Source organism: Pinus tabuliformis, chromosome 6, assembly GCF_031772625.1.
Source record: "Pinus tabuliformis cultivar Carrire ecotype Pingquan chromosome 6, CPIR1, whole genome shotgun sequence".
NCBI lineage: Eukaryota > Viridiplantae > Streptophyta > Pinopsida > Pinales > Pinaceae > Pinus > Pinus tabuliformis.
In genome coordinates this window covers 1206409423-1206435756 of record NC_142292.1, presented here as the reverse complement: position 1 = coordinate 1206435756, position 26334 = coordinate 1206409423, and the positions used below count along the sequence as shown (strand labels likewise).

At 38.3% G+C, this 26334-nt stretch overlaps 1 protein-coding gene across 4 annotated transcripts in view; it reads left to right on the top strand.

The window, feature by feature from the left end:
• LOC149263049 (phosphoribosylglycinamide formyltransferase, chloroplastic-like) overlaps nt 1-26334 on the top strand; it is a 246336-nt gene that overhangs the window by 67788 nt on the left and 152214 nt on the right. For all 4 annotated transcript variants that reach the window (XR_016259224.1, XM_089425687.1, XM_089425684.1 and 1 more), the window contains exon 3: nt 16076-16187. Coding sequence is in view for 3 of the 4 variants with exons in the window: in XM_089425687.1 (XP_089281813.1) it covers nt 16076-16187 (112 nt within the window). In the remaining variant the exon portion in view is untranslated. The remainder of the gene's footprint in view (nt 1-16075; nt 16188-26334) is intronic.

Genomic DNA, 26334 nt, shown 5'->3' with positions numbered 1-26334 from the left:
CCTAGTTAGGAGGTAGCTGGAAAATGAAGTTTCTTACTTGGAAGAAACTTGGGAAAATTCCTAAGCAAGAAGCTTAGGTATATTCCTCTATGATAGGAATGAGTACATTCCTTAATGGAATAAAACCTCCTGGTTTAAAAGGAGTGATAGACATTTTGTTATGATCTTCACCTGGGAAGACAAAATGGAGGATTGTGTAATCATTTGGCATCCGATACTTTTTGGAGATGAGATAGGGCATCCTGTGAAAGAGTAGTCGTGGAGAATTGATATTCTTTGAGGACTAGGGAATCCAATATAAGAATAGTTCTCATGGAGCATATCTTGAGTGAACTCGGGTGGGGCATGCTCCTAGAGAGACAATGATGAGTGTGTCTATAAATCATTGGTCTTGCCAACATTGGGCTCAATATCTTGTGGAGAGATGGAGATGTTAGTCAAGGCCTTGCTATATAGCAATGCTGGTTGATATGATGCTATACAAATGAGTTACAAATCCGAATTCTTATTATGACAAATTCACCAGATTGAGAATGACCAAGTACCATTATGAATACCTCCCTAGTTAAGAGGGAGTGTTGAAAAGTGTAACTAGGTTCGATCTTCATAATGACATGTAATTGCGACTTTTGTAAATGATGTAATAAAGGAAATAAAATTATTTTTATAAGCTTTGCTTCATGGGTTTCATGAGCAAGTGATTTTATTTTAGATGGCTCCCATTGAGAGCCGTAGGATTTGTCATTAAGGTCAAAAGATTAATGTCATGCATGAAGAGCTCTTCTTGAGCGTATGTAAAATGTATATGAGTCAACCTAGTGTCTAGAAAGCCCTCCAAAAAGACAAGCACAGTCCTCTTGACTTAATGTCGGCCTACAATATGAAGAAAATAAACTTATGTCGGCTCACTCGAATGACACACTTATTCGGATGATCATGTTGGATTAATATATGGTCGAATTACTATATAAGGGAGGCTAGGCTCTTTGCATAAAGACAGTGAATGGACTTCGCAAATCTGAGTCCTTCGATGGAGTAGACAAAGAAGAAACTTCGCATGTCTGAGTCTTTCGATGGAGAAGACGAAACAAAGTTTGGAAAGGTTTTGGATGGGTACATTATATTGGATGAAATCACAGTCAAAAGACAATTCAGATCCCTCTCTGATTTCAGAGAACTATGGCAGAAAATAGTTCGGATCTATCTATTCAGATGGACTAGAAGACAATTTTGGACACCTCTATATTGGAGTGACATTGTTTCGATGTTGAGAAGAGTCTATTGTTCAGTGATCTAAGAAGACTATGGTTCGGTGTAATTTCTAGATGAAGGAACCTCGGTGCTGCCACTGGAAGAAGGATCCAGTGCTAAACACAGTCTCAATAATGATGCAATTCAGACATGATTGCAGTACAGTGATGAAGTCTTTACAGTGATGGATTTCGGAGCTCTCTCATTGCTATCTTGGTGAAGGTCTCTAGTGATGTAGTCTCAGCGGTGGAAGAAGAATCTAGAAGACAAAAGCAGAAGAGGACTCGTGTCTTGATCATGGAGTGGCTAATAGGTTAAGCGTCTTGGTCTTGGCATTCGTCAATTGGAATCTCTAAGAAGAATTTGTGCAGGTTTTCCTCTCAAAGAGTGAGAGGTTTTGGCCCTGGCTTATAGCCTACATGTTATGTCTCTTGTCTATTTATGTTCTTGCATTGGTTATTGTTTGATGAAGAAAAACACTAAGAATCTAACGTAAAGAAGATCCTAACCTAATCATGTAAAAAGCATTCACAAGCAGTCACCAAAGAAGAGAAATCATCTAATTCTAATGCTCTGGATTTCTCAACACGAGCCTTCAACGAGAATCATCCATCTCACGAATTGATTGAAACTTCGCTCAGAGAAATTGAATTGATGCACAAATAAAAAGAATGGAACATGTACACCAAAATCAAAATAGATTCAACTATCCCTATGTTAGTCGCATAGAGAGAAAACGCTTAAGTTCTGGCAGGCGTTAGGGCAAAACTGATAGGAGTTATAGTGGCAAAAGAATGCCAAATTGAGACCTGCGGACCTGTGCTTTGATACCATGTCAAGCTAGGTTTGGTAACTCCACGAAATGTTGAATTTTCTATTAAGAATAACTTTAGTATATACACATTGAGGAGAGACTCTTGGGATTCATATTTCAATGTCTATTCATCTTATTTTCATATTTACAATATTTTCCCAATCCTGGAGAATTAGGTGTCAACATTAAGCTTGGAGATCACGCGAAGTATGCAGTGAGGAGATAGGGGAAAATTCATTTCCAGCTTGAGCCAGGAGGGTCCTTTGATGTGCAAGAGGGACTCTATGTAGTAATGTACTAGTTTAAAGAAGAACCTTTTGTCCATCTCAGTCATGGAGGAGAAAGGTTATGAAGTTAACTTTCAGAGGGGGCAAGCATTCCTCTTCCTAGAGGGAACTAGTCCAGACATTGCAGTGAGGATTGGAGTCCGAGAGGGGAACCTTTATAGACTTCAGTGTCAGCCTGCTCAGGCACTAGTGCACACCAATGAGAGCACGGACTTTGGCACAAGAGGATGAGGCATCTCCATCACAGAGCTTTACCATTCCTTGGATGGATGGTCACTGGGCTTCTCGACTATAGTCTGGACCAACAAGGGGTGTGCACTTTGCAAGAATGTCAAGGCATCTTTCTCTAGTTAAGAGACTAAATCCAAAGGCATTTTGGATCTGATCCATTATGATTTAACAGGTCCTATTTTAGTATCTTCAGTAAAGGGCGCATCTTACTATGTGACCTTCATTGATAACTTCTCTAGGAAGACCTAGACTCCTTCATGATGACCAAGAGTGAGGTCTCTCCAGTCATTTAGTGCTCTTCCTAATAGTGGAAGGAAAGGGCCTTAGGGGAGGTTACACCGAACTTGGGGAAAATGGTAATATTTCCTAGGTGAAGTATGGGAACAAGGGTATAATCAAGAGCAATTAATCATTCAACTTCACTTGTGTTTCATATTAGTATGCTCCAAACATTAAATGAAAGCACTTGATTACAAAAATGGTTAGTGTACCTTTTGATAGATGACTCACCTTCCTTAGAGAAGTATACTAGATGGGAGAGAGCACTGATCGGAGCATAGGTGCAAAGCTCTAAAGTAAAGCTATCAATGGGTCATCACAGGGTTGCTACTTGGCTGGTTGACCAATGGGGAGAATTTTTTTTCCTAGGGGTTACCCACTTTTGATGGGTAACAGGACCAATTAGGTATTAAGCTATGGATCAAGTGCCCTTAGTATTGAGGAGAAGATGAATTGTTGGATCACTTTATGTCTATAACATAACTGTGATCGTTGGTTTAGTTAGTTACAAAAGCTCACTAGAGAAAGACACTTTATCTAAAGAGACATCATACTGAGTTGAACTAAACTTGTAAGTGTCTACAGATCCTATTAGCGTTTCGTCATGAACCCGAGTGTTTAGTGTCTAGGGTTTTCTTATGTACCCTTATGTCTCCAAGACAAGTACAAGGAAGAGTACAATGATGATTATGAATGTAATAGCTCTCTTCTCGCTTATATATACAAGTGGTTGAGAGAGGCTAACATAAATTGAGGACACAAGTCCACACAAATAACCAATAAGGCAACCCCACATGGGGCACTCTACAATACAAGGATATACATATCTCAAACTAGGATTTATCTAACCGCCAAAATGAAATGGCTTCCAAATCATGATATTGGGCTCAACACCCCTCCTCTAGGTTGGTATACTTTCCAACAAGATGTTAGGTCCATTTCTCCCTCTTCCATCATGGTCTACTATCTCAGTTTCTTCATGCAAGGCTTTCGTCTAACTATCATTACTATGTGCTACAAGTCCTCACATGTGTCTAGTGCTACTCTAATGTGTGCCAATTTGGTTATAAGGCTTCGTTGTTCCTCTTGAACCTGTGTTTAGGTCCATCACCAACCTCCATAAAATATGCTCCTTGTTGACCACTACGTGTCAACTACCCATTAGCAGTACACCCCCTTTTTCGCAAAAGGGATAGCGTTTGAGTGACGTGTCAGTTCCTGTCATCAACAACCCAATCGTATTGTTTTGTAAACCTAGTCTGCATGTGTAAACTGTAAATAATCTTAGCAGATCTGAGTCATATATGTAAATTGCCTAGGTGGACCTAAGTTTCTAGTGATAATCTACGTTCTGAAAGGTTTTTTGTCTCACCGATCCATGATCGGCAGAATTTTCCTTCAGCCTAACCCCAAAGCCGGAATGAATTTTGTCATTAGAATCTTTGAGGAATCCTAGTGTGTTAATTTGCTAGATTATATTTGGTCACAGAACTGGTTGGTCTATGAGGGTCTATGTCAAATGGGTTTTCCCCCTTGAGATGTAAAATTGTAAAAGTTATGATGTAAAGTGTCTTGAGGGTTAGAAAATGTTTTAATCCCCTCATAAGTCATGAGCCCTAGGTCTTAGTTGATTTTTCCAAAGTCTAAGTTTGAGGATCCAAATATATATATATATATATATATATATATATATATAAATAAATAAATAAAATTAAAAAATTAAAAATAATTAAAAAAATAAATTAAAAAATAAATAAAAATTTGAAAAATAAAATAAAATAATAAAATAATAATAAGTCAATTTTTTGAGTAAATAAATGCAGAATTTTAATTGTTTAATATATTAAAATGCATTTAAAAATTCGACGGATGAGATTAAAAGAGATCTTGATTCTCATCGACGGTCAAGATTAGTTTGACATGGATCACTCGAACTAGCCGCTGGGAATTTTTCCTTTAAATAGGGTGTTAGGGGTCACTTAAGATCAGATTGGATTTGAGAGTCTGGTGCTAAAGAAAGCTCTCTGGTAGTCATTTTTTGTGCAATAAAGAAAGACTTTGGGGTTAAAAATCTTGCTGTTGTTACTCTTCTGGAAGTGCTGTAAGATGATTTATTTTTCTGCATAATTTTATTTTTAGCCATTGATATGACCTGATGAAGATAGATTTAGGCACATGTATCTTCTCTGATCTTTGGGGTTTGAATGATAGTTTAGATTTTGAAATATAATGGCAAGTATCTCCATTTGATCTGGATTTCGTTGTTGTTTTCTCCCTCTATGTTAATGGTTGATTTTAAGCTGTGCAGGAAATCTTAGTTTTGAGTTTACTGGGCGTTAGGGGAAGTTCTCGGCTGAACCAACCAACTCCCGGACTGCGTTTTCTGAGAGAACCCAGCTAGTTTTAATCTTGGGCTTATCATCTGATTTTTTTTTTTTTTTTATGAATGCATGCAGGGTTTTCTAAAGTTTCTCACATTAAGTTTAAAATTCTGAAAATATTACTGTGGATTATTGAAAAATCTGGTTGCTTAGAGTCATTAATCTGTAAATACTGTAATTATTCAGCTGATTTAGGGTTTTTAGTTTTGTTTCCTGCACATATTATTTTTGGGTGTTCCATTTCTTGCCATTGCAGGTTGCAGGTACAGATCTTAAAATTTTTTTCAGGGTTTTCATTAGACAAAACTGAGTGCAGGGCAGTTTAAAACTTACTGGAGAATTTGTAGGTTTTTCTGAAGAAATTCGAGGGTTTTTCCAGGGTATCTGTTTGCTGCCTCGGATTTCATTTTGACAGAAATTTTCGATTTTTTTTTTATGCTGTGGCATCCTGGGGTTTCTGGGCCGTTAGTTTCAGTTTCAGCTGCTGCTTGGGGTTTTATTTTTGCAGGAAATTTTTTGAAAAAACTGTTGCCAAACCCTCTTCTCAGCAATCTAAATCACGCAGTCAGCCAGCTCCTTTCAATCTTTTGCTATCCCATTCTGCGTCCATTCAACTTTAAAACCTGCAAAAAATCGCAGCCATCCCTGTGGCTTTCCCATCAAGCCCTCTGCGTGATCCCTTTTCCCATCTACGTGCTGCCAACAAACCCGCATTCCCCACGCTGCATTTTGTTGTCTATTCTAGTGTCACGCAGCTCTTCGCTCCAACCTGCAGGTATCTCCACGCAGCTGCCTTTTTTCAAAATCAGTCCACTAGACCCGTGGCTCTCTACACTTTAACATTTTTTGTTTTTGTTTTTGTTTTTGTTTTATTTCTCCCAGCTGCTGCAAACTGTCATGCCCATTGTTGTTTGCACCTGCAAAATAATTTACCTGCGTCTAGCTTTCCCTTGCTGTCGTCCTGCCTGCAGATACTCCAAAACAGAAGTGAAAATCCGATTTTGGTAGCATATTTCAATGTTTAAGCCATCCGCTTCTCCAAATGCTGCTACACCCTTCCTCCGTCGGCCATCAACCTGCGTATTACAACAGCGAAAAAAAACAAAAAACTCAAAAAATTCGATTTTCTATTATATGCGGATGGGTAAGATAGCGTGAGTTTTTTCTTTGTTCTTTTTTCTATTTGCTTTGGTTAGTTTTAGCTTAGATTTTTTATTTTTATTTTTTGATTTAGATTTGAGTTTTGTTAAATTTTAGATTTTATAAATTTCAGCCTTTTTATATACATACGAAATTGGCATTTTAATTTTTGTAAAGTTTAGATTTCAGATTTGATTTTTTTTTTTTTTGTTTTTTTTAGAGTTCATTTAGAATTTAGGTTTGATTTTTTCAATTAAAAAATAAAAATAAAAATTGGAATTTCCCTTTTCGTTTGTTTTATTTAGTTTTCATTTACGTTAACATTCATAGTTTGTTCCAATGTTTTACAAACCGGCCGTTTCGAAACCGAAACGGCCGAGTCGAACCGTTTCAATAGCCTCAAGACTGACCCGGCCAAGTAACCGGTCCGGTTGACCGAGTCACACATGACTCGGCCGAGTCATGTGTGACTTGGTCAACCCGGCCGGGTCCGATATGACTCGGCCGAGTCACAAGGGGACGGCTGGGCAGCGTAAAAACACAAAAAAAATTCACTTTTTTGGTATTTTTTCAAATGTTTAATGCAGTTTATGGATTCCAAAGTGTTATAGTAATTTGCTAAATGTTCTTGGGGTCCATTTCCCCCTCCCAAACCCTATTTAAGACACCCAAATGCTCTCATTCACTCACAGCAGTCTTATGCATTTGAGTGAGAGTCTTCTTTGAGAATTAGTGAGCAGTTCTTGAGCTTGTTTTGGAGCAGCAGTGAGGAGTCTTGGAGGAGCATTGTAGCTGGAGTGAGGAGCTTCTTGGGCAGCCATTTGGAGCAGCATTGAGGAGCTGATTCTTGGAGCAAGCTTGAGGAGGCAGTTTGTGCCTGGAGGTATTTTTTTCCACCTCTATAAATCTGTTTTTGCTTAGTAAATTTTAGGTGCATATCAAGAAAGCTTAGAGAGTGTTTTTTGTCAAATAAATGAACATTGAATCAAATTTTTTTTTTTTCATTTTCAGATTGTTTTCCTAGTCAAAAAATGGCACCTAGAGCAAAAGATCCTGCTTGGGCATATGTTGAAATGGTTGATAGTCAAATGCATTGCAAATTTTGCCATGGGAAAATTAAGGAAGGTCCTGGGGGCATTAATAAGCTGAAACAACACTTGGCAGGGATTAGAGGCCAAATTACCCCATGTACCTCACCAGAAATTGGGGAGATTAGAAAGAATTTGTTGGCCAGCTTTGAGAAATTTAAAGAAGATAAGGCTAGGCAAAAAGAGATACAGGCTGAAATTGGGAGGAAGAGGGAGATACAAAAAATGATGGCTACCAACACCCACTATGATTTTGAGGGTTCTTCCTCTATCCCTCAAACTGAGGCATTCAACCCTTTCCGTTATGTTCCTCCCTCTTTTGGTTCTGTTCAAGATAAGGGAAAGGGTAGAATGAATTTGAAAAAGGGTGATGTGACTATCAAAAGTTATTTCACTCCCTCCTCTCCATCAGATGCACATGGTCCTGAAGTTAGTAAAGGTCAAATTCAGCCCACTTTAGATGACCATTGGAAGAAAGAATTGAGGGAGACTGCTTGTGACTACATAGCTAGATGGTGGTATGATGCTGATATCCCCTTTAATGCTGCTCGTTCACCATATTATGAGCCTATGTTTGATGCCATACATGCTGCTGGAAAAGGCTTCAAAGGCCCTACTATGCAAGAGCTAAGGGGGTTTTGTTTGCAGAAAGAAATTCAATCCATTAATGAGTATTTGCAAGAGTTCAGGGACTCATGGGCAAGAACAGGGTGTACCATCATGTCAGATGGATGGACTGATCAAAGAAACCGTACCATCATAAACTTTCTTGTCTTCTGCCCATAGGGAACCATGTTTCTAAAATCAGTTGATGCATCTGATAAGGTAAAAGATGGCCACTTGTTGTTTCAGCTATTGGATCAGGTTGTTCAGGAGGTGGGGGTGGCTAATGTTGTTCAAATCATCACAGATAATGCCTCTAACTATGTTCTTGCTGGTAAACTGTTAGAGGAAAAACACAAGACCATCTTTTGGACCCCATGCGCTGCACATTGCATAGACCTCATGCTTGAGGAAATTGGAAAATTAGATTGGGTCAAAAACACTGTAGATCATGCCAAAAGCATAACAAAATTTATCTACAATCATACACTGGTTTTGAGTCTCATGAGGAAACACACTGGAGGCAAGGATATTATTAGGCCTGCCATCACTAGATTTGCTACACATTTTTTGACATTGCAATCTATGCTTTCCCAACATAGAAACTTGCAAAAGATGTTTTCCAGTGATGAATGGAATCAAAGCAATTGGTCTAACAAACCAGAAGGCAAAGAATTGAAAAGGAAAGTCCATGAAGAAACTTTTTGGAGAAAGGCAGCAGAGATTGTGAAGCTTGCTGAGCCACTAGTTAAGGTGTTGCGGTTGGTGGATGGGGAAAGGTTGGCTATGGGCTTCATTTATGAGGCTATGGATCAAGCAAATGAGCAAATAAAGACAACATACAAGGATAGAGTGGCAAAGTATGGGCCCATTTGGGCAATCATTGATGAAAGATGGAACAATCAACTCCATAGCCCTATACATGCAGCTGGGTATTTTTTGAACCCACGGTATCATTATAAAGCTAAGGAGTCAGGAGCTTTGAGGGGGGAGGTCAGAGATGGACTGGTTGATTGCATTGAACGCATGATCCCATCGGAGTCTGATCAGCTGGAGATACATCAACAGGTCACATCCTTCAGCAATGCAACAGGTACCTTTGGGAAGAACCTAGCAAAGATTGCAAGAGAAGCAGATGAGCCAGGTAAACAAAAATTTCAATTTTCAATTTCTTAATGGTTTTACTTTTTTTATTAAAGTTTGTTAAATCATTTATAATCTGAAAGTTAGATATAATTTGTAATTTTGTTGAGCTTCAGCCTTCATCTAACTCATAATTCATTACACTCCTATGTTTTTTGCAGCACAATGGTGGGAGGCCTTTGGTGGCCAATGCCCTGAATTGCAAAGGTTTGCAATTCGTATTTTGAGTCAAACTTGCAGTGCATCTGGGTGTGAGCGCAATTGGTCTGTCTTTGAGAGGATTCACACAAAGAAGAGAAACCGTTTGGATAAAAAACGGTTGAATGATCTAGTTTTTGTCCAATACAACCTTCGACTCAGACGAAACCAATTGCTGAACAAAAGACCTGATTCAGATCTCATTGTGTTGGAAGACATTGATCCAACATCAGATTGGGTAGTGGAGAGTCGTCCACTAGAGTTTGATCCTGATGAGGATCTTGATGTAGATTTAGATATGGAGACATCAGTTGAACTTGAACATGCTGTTCAACTTCAGCCTGTTCAGTTGAATGCAAATCCCAATCCACCAGCCTCAGTCTCACAGCCAGCAAGGACTCCAGTTGTAGGTGCTTCCTCTGCTCAGCCACGACAGAAGCGTAGCCGCATATCTACTCTATCTCAGCTTGCATCTGCTGCACAGCCTGCTAGTGGTACTGGTACCACTTCTACAGTTGCAGTTGGAGACGATGATGATGATGAGGAGGAGCCATGGGGTCCCTTGTCTGACTCTGATGATGATGATCCAGAGATTGGTCGAGATGATCTTGGCTCCTCTGACAGTAGCTACTAGCCAGTAGTACTAGTATTGCAGTCTGGTCACCATCACAGTTTACTTTTGTTGTAGAGGCCATTTCTAGCCTCCTTGGTTATTTGTATTTTGTTTTGAGTCTTTGATCATGTATCACAGTTGACTATGTATTGCCATTGGGTACCATTTTGATATAGTGGATTGGTTCATGAGCCTACTTTGATCATATGTTGTCTTCCATCTATATTATAATGCTGTGTGTTTGGAAACATGAATGAAAATCTTTAAAATTATGTTTAAAATATTTAAAATTATGTTTTTTAATAAAAAAAATAAATATTTAATGTATTTTTTACAACGACCGAGTCATTGAAATCGAGCCGGCCGAGTCATTACCGTTTCGGAGTCGGAGTCGGAGTCAATCCTCGGCCGAGTCGGAGTCGGAGTCGGAGTCTTAAAACATTGGTTTGTTCATATGGTTAAGGTAGAGTTAGATTAGTTTAATAATTCGATTTTAAATTTTATTTTAATTTTAGATTTATTTAATTTTGTTTAGTTTTTTTTATTTAACTAAAACAAAAAATTAGAAAATTATTAAAAGCAATAAGAGTTTCTTATAGTTTATTAGATTTTAATTTTATTTAGGTTTTTAGATTTATTTAGTTTTGTTTAATTTTGACATAAAATAATAATAATAATAATAATAAAATTAAAAAAAAAAAAAAATTTCATAAAAGATAAAAAGTTCATTTTTTTAATTTTTGTTTTTCATAAAAGATAAAAAGTTCATTTTTTTATTTTTGTTAGACTTTAGTTTAGTTCACGTATTAAAATTTTTGATTTGTTTAACATTTTGTTTAGGATTTGTTAGGTTCTATTTTCACTTAGATTTTAGTTTAGTTTTATATTAGTTTTAAATTTAGAATTTTAAAATTATAAAAAATTAAAAAATCATAAAATCATAAAAAAGGTTTCTTTTTATTTAGTTTAGATTTTAGTATTATTTAGATTTTAGATTTAAAAGTTTCATTTATTTGGTCTTTAGTTAGTTTAATTTAGTTTTATTTGAAAATACAAAATTATTTTGGAAATATTTTACCAGATTTAGTCCTGGCTCAAGGCTTCGTCATTTTTGCGATTTATCTTTCTTGCTGAGGCTAAATTTTTTTATGTAAGATTAATATTTATCATTTCTTTATGTGGTTAAACATGCTTAAATGTTCATTTGAAGATTAGCTACATGAATGTGATCTCTGGATAGCATTTAAAATTACGTGGTTATCTTTCGAAATTTTAATTGCTGGAATATTGTTAAGCCATTGAGCGTTTGTCGATTATCTCACATTTGGTAAAAGTTAATCTTTGATTGAGTTATTTGATGGTACACGATTGTTAATGAGTTCATGTTTCTGCAGCATTTGATAAATAATCGTTTAATCATTAATTTCATAAGGCACTGGTCTATTAACTTAATAAAATCAATCAAGTGCTTGTTTCCCCTCGTGTCTCCCAACCCAACTGGTCCACAGTTGGTCATCCATTGTCCCAAAGGGTCTACCCCCCTTAGCCGTGGGAGACAAGCTTAAACGGAGAGATCGGGGATCAGGGTGACAACCTTCGATCTGAGTGTTGTCGTGACAATCTGTGCGACAACACTCCTCAACCCAAGTGTCCTCAAGTTGGGTGTCCGAACTCCAACGAATGTATACCATGGTCCCAAGTTCCAAGGACTAAGTTCTCTCCTCCTCCTAGGTAGGTACCTCCCCTAATTAAGCAGTGGACTTTCTCATTGTGTACACGCAATGGGTTAGTCAACATGTTGATTAGGGTAACAACCTTCTAGGCTAGGTTACCATGTCAACACTTTAACCAAGGTCAAACATCCATCCAAATTGAGCCATCCATATGTTCAAGAAGCATTGCATAGGGGCTAGGTGACCTAGCGCTCTCCTAGAAAGTAAAAACACATTTGGACTCTGGAGTAACCCCAAAAGTCAACATCCTAGTGTTTTGCTAGGTATTAAAACCTATATGGGTCTCTTGACTTACATAATGTTTTCTGTTCATTTTCAACACGAGTATCCCAAACTAAAGGAAGGGGTTTGAGTGAACCTAAGTAGCACTGAAACAGATACGAGAATGGATACAGATACAGGGTTTAAAATGGATACGACAAATTTTCAAAAAATCCGGATACGATATGTCAAGGAAACGACACACACACACACACACATAACAAAATAATAATTTCATATTACTATTTATGTTTTAGAATCTAGATTCTATATCTAAAAACACATAATCATCTAAAAATACTCAGCTGGCCCGTTGTGCGTTGGGTGTATCTCCCTTCGGCTCCAAGTTCCAACTTTCGGTCAGTGCTTGGTCATCTAAGTCTAGTGTCTAAGTCGAATTTGTTAAATTCTTAACTGATAAAAACACTGTCTTGGGCCTCTCTCAAGCACACCAATACTTGTGCTAGAGAATTTTTCATTGAGTATTATCGTAATTTGAGGTTTTGGGTCTCTTGTTTTTTTAATATAATGGTGTGTGTATATTTGTCATTTCGCCGCAGTTGTTCCAGTGCAACTTAGGTTGTTAATTGAGAGAAATCCAAAGCACTTGAAAAGACTCTTCATAAACATAAATTGCTCTTAGATACATGCTTTACTTGAATTCTATATAACCATCACTTGTTAGTAAAAGCTAGGAAGGTTTAGTATTCAGAAATTCTAGGTGGTCACCAAATTCATGTATCCTAGAGGAACACTCATAAACATAATACTGAAAATTGGAATAGAATCGAATCAATTTGAATCATCTATGCATCATTTGGACAAATCACAAAATGTATACAAGGTTAAAGCACTGTTACGTAATTTCACATAAAATAATGGCAATGACAATTTTAAAAGAGAATCTGTCTTCATATATAGGAAGGAGCATGCTAGTAGTGATGTTTTTTTTTTTCCATTAGCGATGTCATCGATGGCCATACAACACCCAACTTCCCAACCATTAACGATGTCATCAGTGGTTAGACAACACATCATATTGAACCTTGTTATTCTTAACAAGATGGTTCCAGAATTGTGCGGTGATTCTAGAATCCAACTCCAGTCTCCAAGACAATGCTTTTAATTGTCGAGCCCTCAACTCAAAAAATCACGGTCTGTTCTCAGCAGTTGGCCTTTTTTGGGGTGGAACTGTTTCTGAAAATCCAGAAATAGTTCCAAAAAAAATTGCATCCTAAAAAACTATTTCCAGAATGGAACTGTTGTTTTCGAATTGTTGGCATGGTTAGAAATGTTTTTCCGGCGTTTCCAAGGGGATCGTACGAGAATCATGCCCCTATTTCAAAAACGGGGAACAGTGTTTCAGGCAAAATCTGTAATATTCCTAATGGAAATATACAATGATAAACAAAGCAAACATAACCAAAAACACAGAAAAATACTCAAGCATCAGAACACCATTTTAAAGCTAGAAACTGCATTACTGAGCCATTTTATTAATAAAAAAGAGGTAAATGAGGTGCTGGAAAGAGTGCACTTGGGCTTGCTCAAGGCAAGCTAGCTAAGCCCAAACGAATAATAAGAAGTCCCCCTCAAATATGTTTTTGCTCTATCTCTTGGCTCTATGCTGAACTACCCATAAATACGCTACTGGTTGAATGGATCTACTGCTAGGGCCCTCTCCGGTGCTCAGAAAATTTTGGGAAATTAATCTCGGCCTCTCCACCAAATACTCAGAATAACCCACTAAGGAAAAGGAATTGGCCAATGCTTGACTTCGGAAATTCGGCCCTATTTCCCCTAGCTCCTCTAGCTGCTAGCTAAATCGGAACCCTTGTTTGACTCCTCAAATCTACCTAGAAAATTCTGCCAAGTTATGTCTAAAGTCCTTGTCTAAAACCTAGAATAAACCCAGAAAGGGTTTGTCCTAGTTTTGACGCTCCAAAATTGACCCCAAATGCTTGGCCCTCCTCCACAAGCAAAAGATGTAGCCTGTAGCAGATGCTGCATTTGTTGCTCTGCCAAAATGGTGGAAAAACCCCTACAACACTTCCTCGGACTCCACTTCAAGTTTTAGGCCCAAAATCTCTTCACTCCTCAACTCCCAAGTGGGTCTCCTCCAAGCACTGCGCAGTCCCTGCACTGCTACAACTTTCCTTGCTGCTGTAACTCGACCTCCCTGTTGCTACTTTCCCTGCTGTTGTAACTCGACCTCCCTGTTGCTACTCTCTCTGCTGCTGTAACTTGGCCTCCCTACTGCTGGTACGATTTGGGACTAAGTCGAATTCACTCCTTGGATTGGCACTTGAAGTCCACCGAAGCAAGGGTTGAGATCTCCGCTCAGAGACACTCGTGTGCTAAACAACACTTGCAGACTTGGCTTCTGCTCAAGCGTGCTATGTCAAAGAAAAGTTTCAGAATAGATGAATGAATTCCCAAAATGGGTGCCTCTTGCTCTATTTATAATTCATGGCTCCTTCTCTCCTTGTGGTCCCCACTCTCTCTCTCTCTTCCTAATTCGTACTCCCTTCTCTTTCCTCTCCCTTCCAAGAGTTTGAGTTCCCTCCTTGGGTCAAATTTCTCTTTCTTGTGGTCCCCACTTTCCACTAGAGCCACAATATTCTCTTTTCCTCCTAAGTCCCAATGCCGGAATTGTGTCCTATCTCCAAACTCATCTCTAATGCTGAAAATCAAAATTGGGGATATTACAAAACCCCTAGCCGTTTCCGGTAACTTAGGAGTGAACCTCAAATCATCAGCAGAAAACAAGTCTCACACAACATGACTCCAAAGTGCATATCAACATTAATTATTTGCCATTATCCTGGAGAGAAGGTTCCCCATGTGTCGACGCAAATTTGGTTTGATAGTCAAAGCAGGTGAACACCAGCATCCACATCATGTGCCAGTCCACAATGGCAAGGAAAAAATTAAATAGCACATCAAGGCATTAACTACCTACTAGGCTAATTAAGATTATTTTATTGAAACTATAAATAAAACAAAAATGACAACTATACTAATTGGTCATGGAATGGGGGCATTACACTAATATCAGTTTGGTCGCTTCCATTATTTGAGTAGCAGTTCTCATATCATCTTGGGCTGAAGTCCCCATTATGGAATAATTAGTGATAAGTGTTGAATGTCTTGTTAGGAGGATTTGATGCTTATAGCTTTGCTGGTACCTCCTGGTATCCATGCATCCTGCCTCTGTCTAGCATAAATCTTTGGACAATGTCCAACATCCTTTTGGATACCAAATATGTTTCAGAAATGCTTGTTGTTTTCTGATGGCACCATTGATTAAAAGAAAGATGTGATAAGTTCCTTCTTTTCTGCTGAGTCCTTTCTCTCTACAGTTGCTTCCTATGAAGGAACACATCCTTAGGTGGATTCCACATCACTGATCTGCATATGAAGGAATGGTTCAGAAGGATCCCTTTGGTTCCTTAAAGCAGGTAGTTCTGTTGGTTTCTAATCTTGTAGGAAGCTGGGCACTGGTGGATTAAATGCTCCACAATTTTATTTCAGATGAGCCTAGTTGATAAATATAATTGTCTCATTTTATAAATATTCATTCTCCAATTGTCCTCTCTAAGGTAATGTATTGGTATATAAAGCAATGCATATTCGATGAATTTATCAGGATAAAATTGTATGAATTTGTATATCAAGTGATGCATGTGGGATCAGTTTTTCAGATAAAATTGTATTTTTACAGCTTTGTGGTCCTTAAGGAGTATGAGGTTATATACATATCAATCAGCTCCATCCTTGGGCAGCAACTTTTGTTCTGTACATGTAACCAAATTGTATCATCTGAATATTACTTGATTTCTCCGTTGGTTACAATTAGTTTGTTTTCAGTGAATTGACATGACACCTTTCCTTTTGGCGGGAATGTCATGGGAAATTGTATTTATAACATTGTATTAATGGGATGCTAGTAGTAACCTTAATTTTCCACAGCTGGTATAACCTGATTTCTGTTTTCTTAACTGGTGTCAGAGTTTTCCATTCTGGAGTAATTCTTGCCTCTCGATTTTGCAGGATGTAGAGCCTGTGATTATGCAAGGGAAAACAATATTCCAATTGTCATCTTTCCCAAGAGTATCTCTGCACCTTCTGGACAATCTTCGATGGATCTTATAACCACTCTCAGGTGCAATTTTTTTCATAATATTTTCTTCTGAAGGGTATGCACAATGTTTAGAGAAGGATCTTCTATATTGGGAAACTATGTTCGATCTGTAAAGCAAGGGAAATGGGAAAAATCTGCATGATTTTACCACGGGACAAGAATGCCAGAGCATTGGCATGTTTCACATGAACAAACATGTTTTGGTAAATCTGATGACTTCATCAGAGGGAACAGGTTTCCTCCGATGTTTGATATAATATGGGAGATGTCCCATAGGGAACATTTGTTGTAAAATGTAACTAGGTTCGGTCTTCATAATGACATGTAATTATGATTTTTGTAAATGATGTAATAAGGGAAATAAAATTATTTTTGTAAGCCTTGCTTCATGGGTTTCATGAGCAAGTGATTTTATTTTAGAAGGCTCCCATTGAGAGCCTTAGGATTTGTCATTAAAGGTCAAAGAGTCAATGTCATGTATGAAGAGCCCTTCTTGGGCATGTGTCAAATGTATTTGAGTCATAAGCATTGTCAAATAGCCCTCCAATGACAAGCACACAGTCCTCTTCTTATGTTGGCCTCTAAATGCATAAAGGAACTCATGTCCGCTCATATAATGAAGACACAACGGTTCACTTTCTCATGTCGGCTTATTATGGAGACAAACTACTATAAATACCCAGCTAGGATCTTCGCATAAGTTCAGTTCAGGAATTTGGATCCTCTGCAGTTTCGGTGGGTGATTACAGTGAACAGAACTCAGGCCAGATTACAGAGAACATGTTTTGGATGGCCTCAGACAGGAAGCTCGGATACACTACAGTCAATAACACTTGGATTCGGATCACAGTCATTACAGTCAATTAAGCTTGGATTTGGATCTCAGAAAGGAAGGCAAGTTTATGAAAAGGAAGGGAACTCGGATAAGGATAGCGAAGGTCTGTCATATAAAAGGAATGACAGTTCGGATGAGTCAAGGGACAGCAAGAAGCAATGTTACTTGGGAGCGGGAGCGGGAGCGGGAGCGAAAACGGGAGCGGGAGCGACCATTTTCAGAAGCTCCCGGTTTGGGAGCGAATCCGGGAGCAATTTTTAAAAATTATATATATTTTTTAATTTTTGATACATATATGTCAACAAAAACATGCAGAATGATGAATTAAACATAAAAAACATAAAAAAACATAGATTGATCATTGAACCATATCACATCAATCATCTAGAAATTATAATCGTCATCAACCATGTCCACAAGTTAGTAAAATACATATTACAACTGCAACATATTGAGTCTTATAAATCATGATTCATCAAATTCAATCTTAAAGTTTCAACTTCAAGCTTTCAGAATTGAAAATTCAATAACATTTATCATCATTGATCACCAAAGTTGTAAGCTAATTTTAACCATTACAAGAAGTAATATCGAAGATATTTCTAAGTCCTAACTTCTAACTGTTAACATGATATGAAATGTTAAAAATTTATAAAATGAAACATGAATAATGAGATAAAATGAAACAACTTTAGTCTTTCACAAAGCATCATATTCATAACTCACAATCATTACCAATGAGTTATAATTGCCAAGGCCCAACTTCAAACTTCAAATTTTCATTGTCACAGTGATATAATGTTTACAAAAAATATCATTATGATATGAAAGAGTCAAGAGTCAAGGACTCAAAACTCAACAGTTATGAAAAGTAAAGTCTAATAGAAACTAAAAAAGACAAGTAAATTGTAAATCTACATGTGGCCCTTGCCACGAGAGTCTCCAGGAGTATAAGCAGGTCGTGGTGGTCTTCTAGGAGTCTCCCGCACAGACCGACGACCAGAACTAGAACCTCCACGCGAGGGTGTAGATGGAGGTGGCGACAACAAAGGAACAAGACTCGAACCTCGAGCACTGCTACTGGATGGTGGAGGTGGAGGTGGAGGTGGCATGGCTGCTGCTTCATTTTCATCCTTTACAAGTTCCTCTTCTAGTTCTTCAATATGTACAATGCCATCCTCCAAATTGTCATCCTCTGGGTGATTGTCCCAAATTTTATATGTGGGATCCTCATTAGCCTGATCACAGTAATGACTCAACAACCTCAAGTTGTAGTGCACATAAACCAAGCTTTCTGCTCGGTTTTCATTGAGTCTGTTTCTTTTCATATTATGTATATAGTTGTAGGTGCTCCAACACCTCTCTGCAGAAGAAGAATTTACAACTTGTGAAAGAACTTTTTTTGCCAATTTTGGCAAAAGTCCGTGGCCGCCATATGTTTCCCACCATGTGAGAGGTTCAAATTTATCTTTGTCGTCCATTGCATGGAAGTTACCATACAAACCAGTGCCACTGAAGTATCTGCCTATTTCAAGGCGCACAGCTGCACATTCCTCCCTGTCAGGTACCAACTTTTCTAATGCTTCCAAATATCCTTTAGTTACCTCTGGATCTAAATGGGGTTTGGTCCTAACCCCACCCCCTGCTGCAGGTTGGCCCAACCAAGATGTAGAGTAGTATTTTGGCGTAAGGATATACGCCAAGCAATGTAGTGGAAGGTTAAGCCTATTCCACCGTTCACACACACAATCATGAATCAATTTGTACAAGTTGGGATCTCTATTATGAACAATGTCTTTTATTTCCCCCAACATGGTATCCTTTTTCTCATACACCTCGCCAATCACTGGTTTGTCTGTATTTGCAAACCGAATCATGTGATAAGTTGGCTTGGTGAAATCCAATACCTGCCTCACACTTGTCCAAAACTGCCCATCAAGAGCGGCCTCCTCCACCATTTCAAAACCTGCCATGTCAGCTACATTTGTAGTCCTTTCCTTTAACACCTGCCAATGTGGACTTGATACCATGCTAGCTAATGCCTCTCTTACCTTCAAAAGGCGCCTGAAGGTGAGGTAATAGCTACCAAATCTAGTCTTCGCAATCTTCAGCAACTCCAATCTCGAGTGACTGCGGAAAAGGCCATGGGTATTGCTATGATTTGTAATAAATTTTATCATTTGTTTGCCTTTCTTGTACAAATCACCAATCCATTGGTATTGTTCATTTTTGTTTTTGACAATATCATGCAATAGAAGGTTCAATGTGTGAACCAAACATCCAGACCAAAATATGTTGGGGTATTTATCCTCAATAATTGCTCCCACTGCCTTACAATTAGGAGCATTATCAGTGATGACTTGGATGACATTGTATGGGCCAATACGCTCAATTGTTTCAAGTAATGCTTCTACAATGTTGATGGCGGTCTTGAACTTGTCTGAGTAATCATGTGCAGCTAGAAAGATGGGACCACTAACAGACACAGCAAGAACACTTATCAATGGCTTGCCTTTTACATTTGTCCATCCATCAGATACAATGGACACCCCATGGTCAATCCAAGAACTTGTCATTTTATTCAAAGAATGTGATATTTTTGCTTTTTCATGATCAAGGCCAACGGTTCTTGCCTTGTCATACCCAGGGCTCTTGTATCCTTTAGGGGCATCATTTATGGCAGAAACCATTTCGTGCCAATAAGGTGAGCGTAGAACATTGAATGGTATCCCACATGCATAGAGAAACCTGTAAACTTTTGAATCCACATCATTCCTACACCCCCTCATCAAGGAAATCTGATATGGTTCTACGCCTTAAAGATGATGACCCTGTGCCTCCATGTCCATATCCACTGCCTTGGGAGGATGCTGAAGGAGTTCTTTGTGATTGTGAGCTTGGTTCAAAGAAACCCCTTGATTTTTTTGTTCTGTATTGGGCTTCCTCCTCTTCCCTTATGTATTTGGCTCTATCCGTTGTTGACACCGCTGTACAAGTTTTGATTCCTATTTGTTTCTCTCCATCCCATGGCCTTTTCCCGCAGAGGTGTCTTCTAGCACGAGTGTATGAACCTGTGTAATCAGTGTTGCAATGGGGGCAATGAAATTTAGTGGTTCCACCCCCTCTCCCTGTTTCAGCCCTGTGAACATATTTCCACAATGGAGTTTGGTCTTGTTTAGTTTTTTGAGGGTCATGTTCACCCTCCTCCAGCTCCTCCTCATCGGGGTTTTCACCCATTTGACTTTCTCCGGCTTCTTCATCCCCCTCTTTAGTTTGGGGCCCCCTCCGTTTCCTACTCTCCAGCACCCTAATAACCATAAAAGGGACCAGGAAGAGGAAAATGCCAATAAATATAGCCAGGTCCATGGTGTTTGATGTTTGTAGGGTTTTGATTCTTGAATCTGCAAATTAATTTAATTTATTGGGATTAATTAATTTAATTTAAATACATGATTTTTAAACTCAAACAATTAAATTAAATTAACTAAATTACTATCTAACCAGCTAAACTAACTAAATTACTAAGTTACTTACCTTTGCACGCTTGCTCCTCGCTCCTTGGCACTTGCTCCTCGCTCCTCAGCACTTGCTCCTCGCTCCTTTGCTCTTGCTCCAACTCCAAACTCAAGCTCAATGAAGTTAGAATGAATTTTTTTTGGCCCATTGGGCTTTTAAAACCCAATTTTTTTTTTAATTTTTTTTTTTTATTTTTCGGGTCCGCGGATTTTTTTTCTGCCGAACCGCTCCCGGAGCGATTTTTAATGCTCGGGAGCGATCGCTCCCCGATCGCTCCCGAGCGTTAAAAATCGCTCCGGGAGCGTCGGAGCGATCGCTCCCTATATCGCTCCCTAACAGACCAGGGAGCGCAAATTTTTTTAAGGGAGCGCGCTCCCGAAAATTGCTCCCGTCCGGGAGCGATTTTGGGAGCGCGGTCCCGAGCCGCTCCCGCCCGGAGCGCGATTCGGGAGCGGGTTCGAGGGGGGGGGCGCTCCCCCGCAACATAGGCAAGAAGTGATGAAGGAACAACGAAGCTGTGCCAAGTTAAGAAACTACTGTTCGGTGTTGTATCACTGTGTTTTGGTGATACTGCAGAGGTCATATTTTAATGACAATACATTGTCAAGTTTCGGTACCAAGACTAGTATATCTACAGTTTGTTGAAGAGATAATCTCAGACCAAAGAAGGTCGAAGAAAAGGAGAAATTGAGAAGAAGAACAGAGGACTAGTGTCTTGGTCTTGGAGTGGCTAATACGTCAAGGGTCTTAATCTTGGCATTCATCAATTGGAATCTCTATAAGAAGAATTTGTGCGGGTTTTCCTCTCAAAGAGTGAGAGGGTCAAGCCCTGGCTGAGAAGCCTACATACTGTGTCACTTGTCTCTTTTATTATGCATGTTGGTAATTATCTTGATGAAAGAACACATTAATAAGCTAAGACAAGAAGTAAAAGTGCATCACAAGCAATTGTCAAGCAGAGAAATTGTTAACTTTTAAATGCCCTAGATTTCTCAACAACATTCTGTTGGGAAACGTGCTTCCTAAAAAGAGGAAGTAGCTATTTGTAGTGTTATTAGTGCGATCACAAGTTGCTGCTTCTTTGTTCAGGTTTCCCAGTTTTTATAGAATGCAAAATGCAGAGGTATCTTGCTTCTCTAGAAATTTTCAGATACAAAAGCATGCCGATAGCATCATTTTAAATAGAAATATATGCAAGTTCTTCCTCCAGGATAAATCTCAATGGTACAATGCTGATGAAATTAGAGCCCTTTTACATGTGATGAACAATCTTGAACCTTTAGAGAAAGCGAAACTATTTGTGTCGATTTGACATAGCTCAACTATCTGTCTGAAATTTGAATAGGCAATTTTGCAATTGTGTGTCAGAAAAAGACTTAAAAGCTACGTTAATTGACACCAGAAATGAGGGGAAACTTGTTATGTGCCCAATGTGCCTGCTTTACAAGTTTACATCAACAAATCCCATATAATTTTTTTTACATAAGACTCTTGAATTTTTGTTTGTCTAGCTTGTTTCATATTCTATTATAAGCCTGCAAAGATCTCTATACAAACCTATCAATGAAAAACTGATGGAAACGAGAAGAATTGTATTGTCCCCAATTTTTGGATTGCCTTGTGGTGAGGTTAGGACGGATTTCTAGAGCTTATGTTGTTGAAAAGTGTAACCAGGTTTGGTCTTCATAATGACCTGTAATTGTGATTTTATGTAATTGATGAAAAGAAGAAATAAAATTGTTTTTGTAGTACTTGAATCATGGGTTTCATGATCAAGGAAGTTTATTTTAGTTAAGGTTCCCATTGTGAACCTTGAGGTTTTGTTATCAAGTCATAAAAGTCAAATTGAGTCAATGTCATGTATGAAGGACCCTTCTTGGGCATGTTACATTTTTGTATGAGTCATTAAATAAATAAGAAGACCCTCCAAGACCAAGCAAAGGCATCTTCTTCAAGTCGGCTACAAGATAGAATGAATGATCTTCACCAAGGACATGTCGGCTCACCCTCGAACAAGTCGGCTTATAAGCATGGGAAAATCATTATATATAGGCAGCTCGTATCTCATTTGAAGACAAGTAATTCAGTGAGGGATAAGTCTGCAATAAAGAAGTGTGAAGATCCTAAAAGGAGACCTATATCCATACGAAGGAAGGAGTAACATCATTAAGATAATTTCTGATTTGCTTTTGGGATAGTCTACTTCACACGTGTGAGAAAAGAGTGTTGTCCATTGCAGAAGAAGTCGAGTTCTTGTTGTGATACTTGTAGGTCATAATAAGGAGAAGATCAAGGTGCATTACAAGCTGAGTTACCAAGGAAGAGACCTCCAACTAAAGTGAAGGAAATCAAGGCACAAGAGAAGGTCATTTGCATGAGTTAGGGTTTTCAAATTAGGGTCGAAAAGGGTTGCAGGTTTGAAGCAGTGTCAAGGAAGACGAAATTCTAAAGAGAAGTCGAGAAGAAGGAAGGAGCAGAGGTTTGACTACTATTAACTAAAGCAAGAAGGATCTCATCAAGGAAGCTTTGTGACTTGGTCTTGGAGTGGAAAATAGGTCAAGAGTTTTGGTCTTGGTATTCGTCAATTTAAGTCTTTATAAGAAGAAGAATTTGTTCGGGTTTTCCTCTCAAGTGGGAGAGGTTTTGGCCCTTGCTGATAACGTATATTCTGTGTCTCTTGTCTCTTTATGGTTTATGCATTGGTAGATGTTTGATGAAGAAGAACGCTATAATAATCTAAGTAAAAGAAGATCCTAATCTAAGAAGTAAAAAGCATTCACAAGTAGTTATCTAAAGAAGAGAAATCACCTAATTGTTTTGCCCTAGATTTCTCGACATATGTCAGCTAGGTCACAGGAGCAAGATTATATTATTGGTGGGCCTAGAGGGTTTTGAGGAGTTTTATGGGGGGTGACTAGATCGCTTCCCATTTTTAATCATCAGGATCAATTCCGCATAGTTCGAGTTTTGTTCCATTGTATTCTAACTATTTTCATAAAACAAAGTTATTAACGGGCATATTTTAATTAATTACGCTTAAGGTGTTGTTTCAGGCTGATTACTTGGAGAAATGCCTTAGTGTAATAGCTTGTTGGTATTGGGGCGAAAAGATCTATAGGCAGGATGATGATAAGGGGCTTTGGGTTGCTGGTGTGATCATGGAGGCGAATTAAGCATTTTCGGGGTTAAAAGTGGCTTTAATTAGTCAATAAAGGTCACTTTATTAAATAAAGAAAGAAAAGTGCTTTTATTATTTAATTGGAGGGAAAAGGTAAAAAGGGTGGCAAAAATGTCAAGTGTGTTATAAAAATGGAAATGAGGGCGCCTCTCTTCATTCTTGCATTCACTCACATGGAAAATAGAAATTTTGAGAGCTCTTGAGGAACAGTCTAGGGTTTTTGGAAACCCTCTCGCTGGTTGCTAGTTTCGGTGTTGAAACTATACACCTTAGCTAGTTTGGGAGCGAGATCACTCAGATTCCGATATTGTGCTTCAGTGGAGAAGAAGATTTGGAGCAAATGTGTGAGTTCTCAGTGTTATCAATTGATTTTATCTTCTAATATTGGGCATTCTGTTATATTTTGTAGGCTGAGCTATCTATGGTGGTTGAGGGCCAAACCTAGGTTATATTGAAGAGGCCAAAGCCATTTCCTTTGTTGTTCAGAGTCTTTGCTTGAAGAGGCCGAGTTCTGTACCAAGTGACTGAGTTTCCATTGTCAATAAGAGGCCAATTTCATTATTTCCCATCTTTGCTGGAAGAGTTCTGTACCAAAACTGTGGGCCACAGTGCATATTTTGTCAGTTATCTTGGCATTATAGGAAAGGGTTTAAGTGCTGTTCAAAGGGCACATTTCTGGGCTGATAATTGTGTGTTGAAGGCTGATATTCACTATTTTGAAGAGCTGATTACCATCTTATATCAGATTGAGTTTGCTGTTATAGTCATCACTATTATGGGGCCGAGGTGCACTCTTCGCTCAATATTACTTGGCATTATATACCAGAGGTTGAGTGGCTGTTCAATAATACTATTTCTGGGTTGTATTCATGTTGGGATGCAAATTTTCTGTGTCAAAGAAGCTGTGTGTGGGACTGCTGTGTGGTGACTATGATTTCTGAGTTTTCTCTACATCTTAAGCCTAACTGTTTGATGAAAGGTCGATGCCATATCTTCACATAGTTCTCTCTATTATTACTGTAACATGCTCCTATCAGTGGTATGTGTAATTCTTGAGCTTAATACCAAATACATACTGTTGTTTTGAAGTGTTTCTTTGAGATATGTTTGACATTGTGTATATTTAATTGAAATAAAAATACAAGAAAAAAACACACCTAGAGCCATATGCATGAAAAATGTCTGACGAAAGAAGGTTTGCAGGTTTATAAGTGTCCAAAGATTGCAGTCATCAGGTAAGATTGTGGACAGCAGTATGAACAATGTGACAGAATAAGCGGTTGAATCAATCATTGGCGAGAGGATCGAAGGCTCTGATACCAATGTAACGAACAAAGTTCGTATACTCAGAGGAATGCTCTAATACCAATGTAACGACCAAAAGTCATATACGCAGCGGAGCGGAAATCTTTAAAATACTTCAAAGATGTAAATGTCCATTGTAAGACATGTAACTGTATATTGAATTGATGTAAGATATGAGGTGATTACAATGAGGTTGGGGGCCTGCTTCTATACCTTATGCAGGTACATTTTCACCAACGGTTATGTCCTTAGGCACATACCTTTTCATTAACTAGTTACTAATGAATCATTATCTATTATTATTATAGTTTTACATCATTTATATTATTTTATATATATTTTTATTCATAACAATCCACTATTGCTTTGATAGCTCTTCCTCTTTCTTTAGGTTGGCTTTCTCCAACACAAGGGGGGTATCCCTAAGTAGGATTTGCCGACGCTATGTAGTGGAGTCTAGGGGTGCCATTCTTAAGCATTTGTTGTGAAGGTGATTTCATGTTACTATAGCAACAACTAGGTTTATTAGATGCAATCTTAACACAATAACAATAGATATAAGAGGAATTAAATTCTCGTATTACACCATCCAAATGATAGATGCTCCACTATATAGGGTACTACAAGGGTTTCCAACATCAATAATCAACTTGTGAAAAAGTTGCAAATAGAAAAAGGCCTCACATAAAGTAGAATCAATATCTCCAATCTTTCATAAAGCTTTCCAATAAGATGTACAATGTAGCCTAAGGGGATAGCTCTTCAATCCCCAAATTCTCAACAACCTTTTCAAATGGAGAGAACACTCCTCTTTATAGAGAATGTTTCTTTTGTCTTACAATAAAATATATAATTTGTTAACTAACTCCATGACAAGTCAAAGAAATAATATAATAATGGTGTAGTTAGATCCCTCTGCAATCAATGGTTGACCATATAAAATGGTATGTGGAATCAAGCCTATCCAAGAAAGCTCACATTCATCTAAAAAAGGAGAGGATGCACTTCTTAAATAGGTTTTACTACATAAAAATTGCTAGATGGTCCATAGAGAATGTGCCCTCCAACGTGCTATATAAAAAATACACATAAAATTATCCTTTACATAAGAGAATGTGCTCCAAGGTCCACTTATAGAAGCTTACTAAGTGCGCCCTCCAAGATGCAAGGGTGAGAAATGTTGAAAACAATATAGTGATCTTCCTAGGGGAATGCTTCATAACCACCACCCCAAAATAGCAAGTACTCCAGAAGATGCATGCAAGCAACCCACACTTGTGAATCCCAAAGTACTCAACTCCATGAGACTAGTCAAACAAATGATAAAATAATGA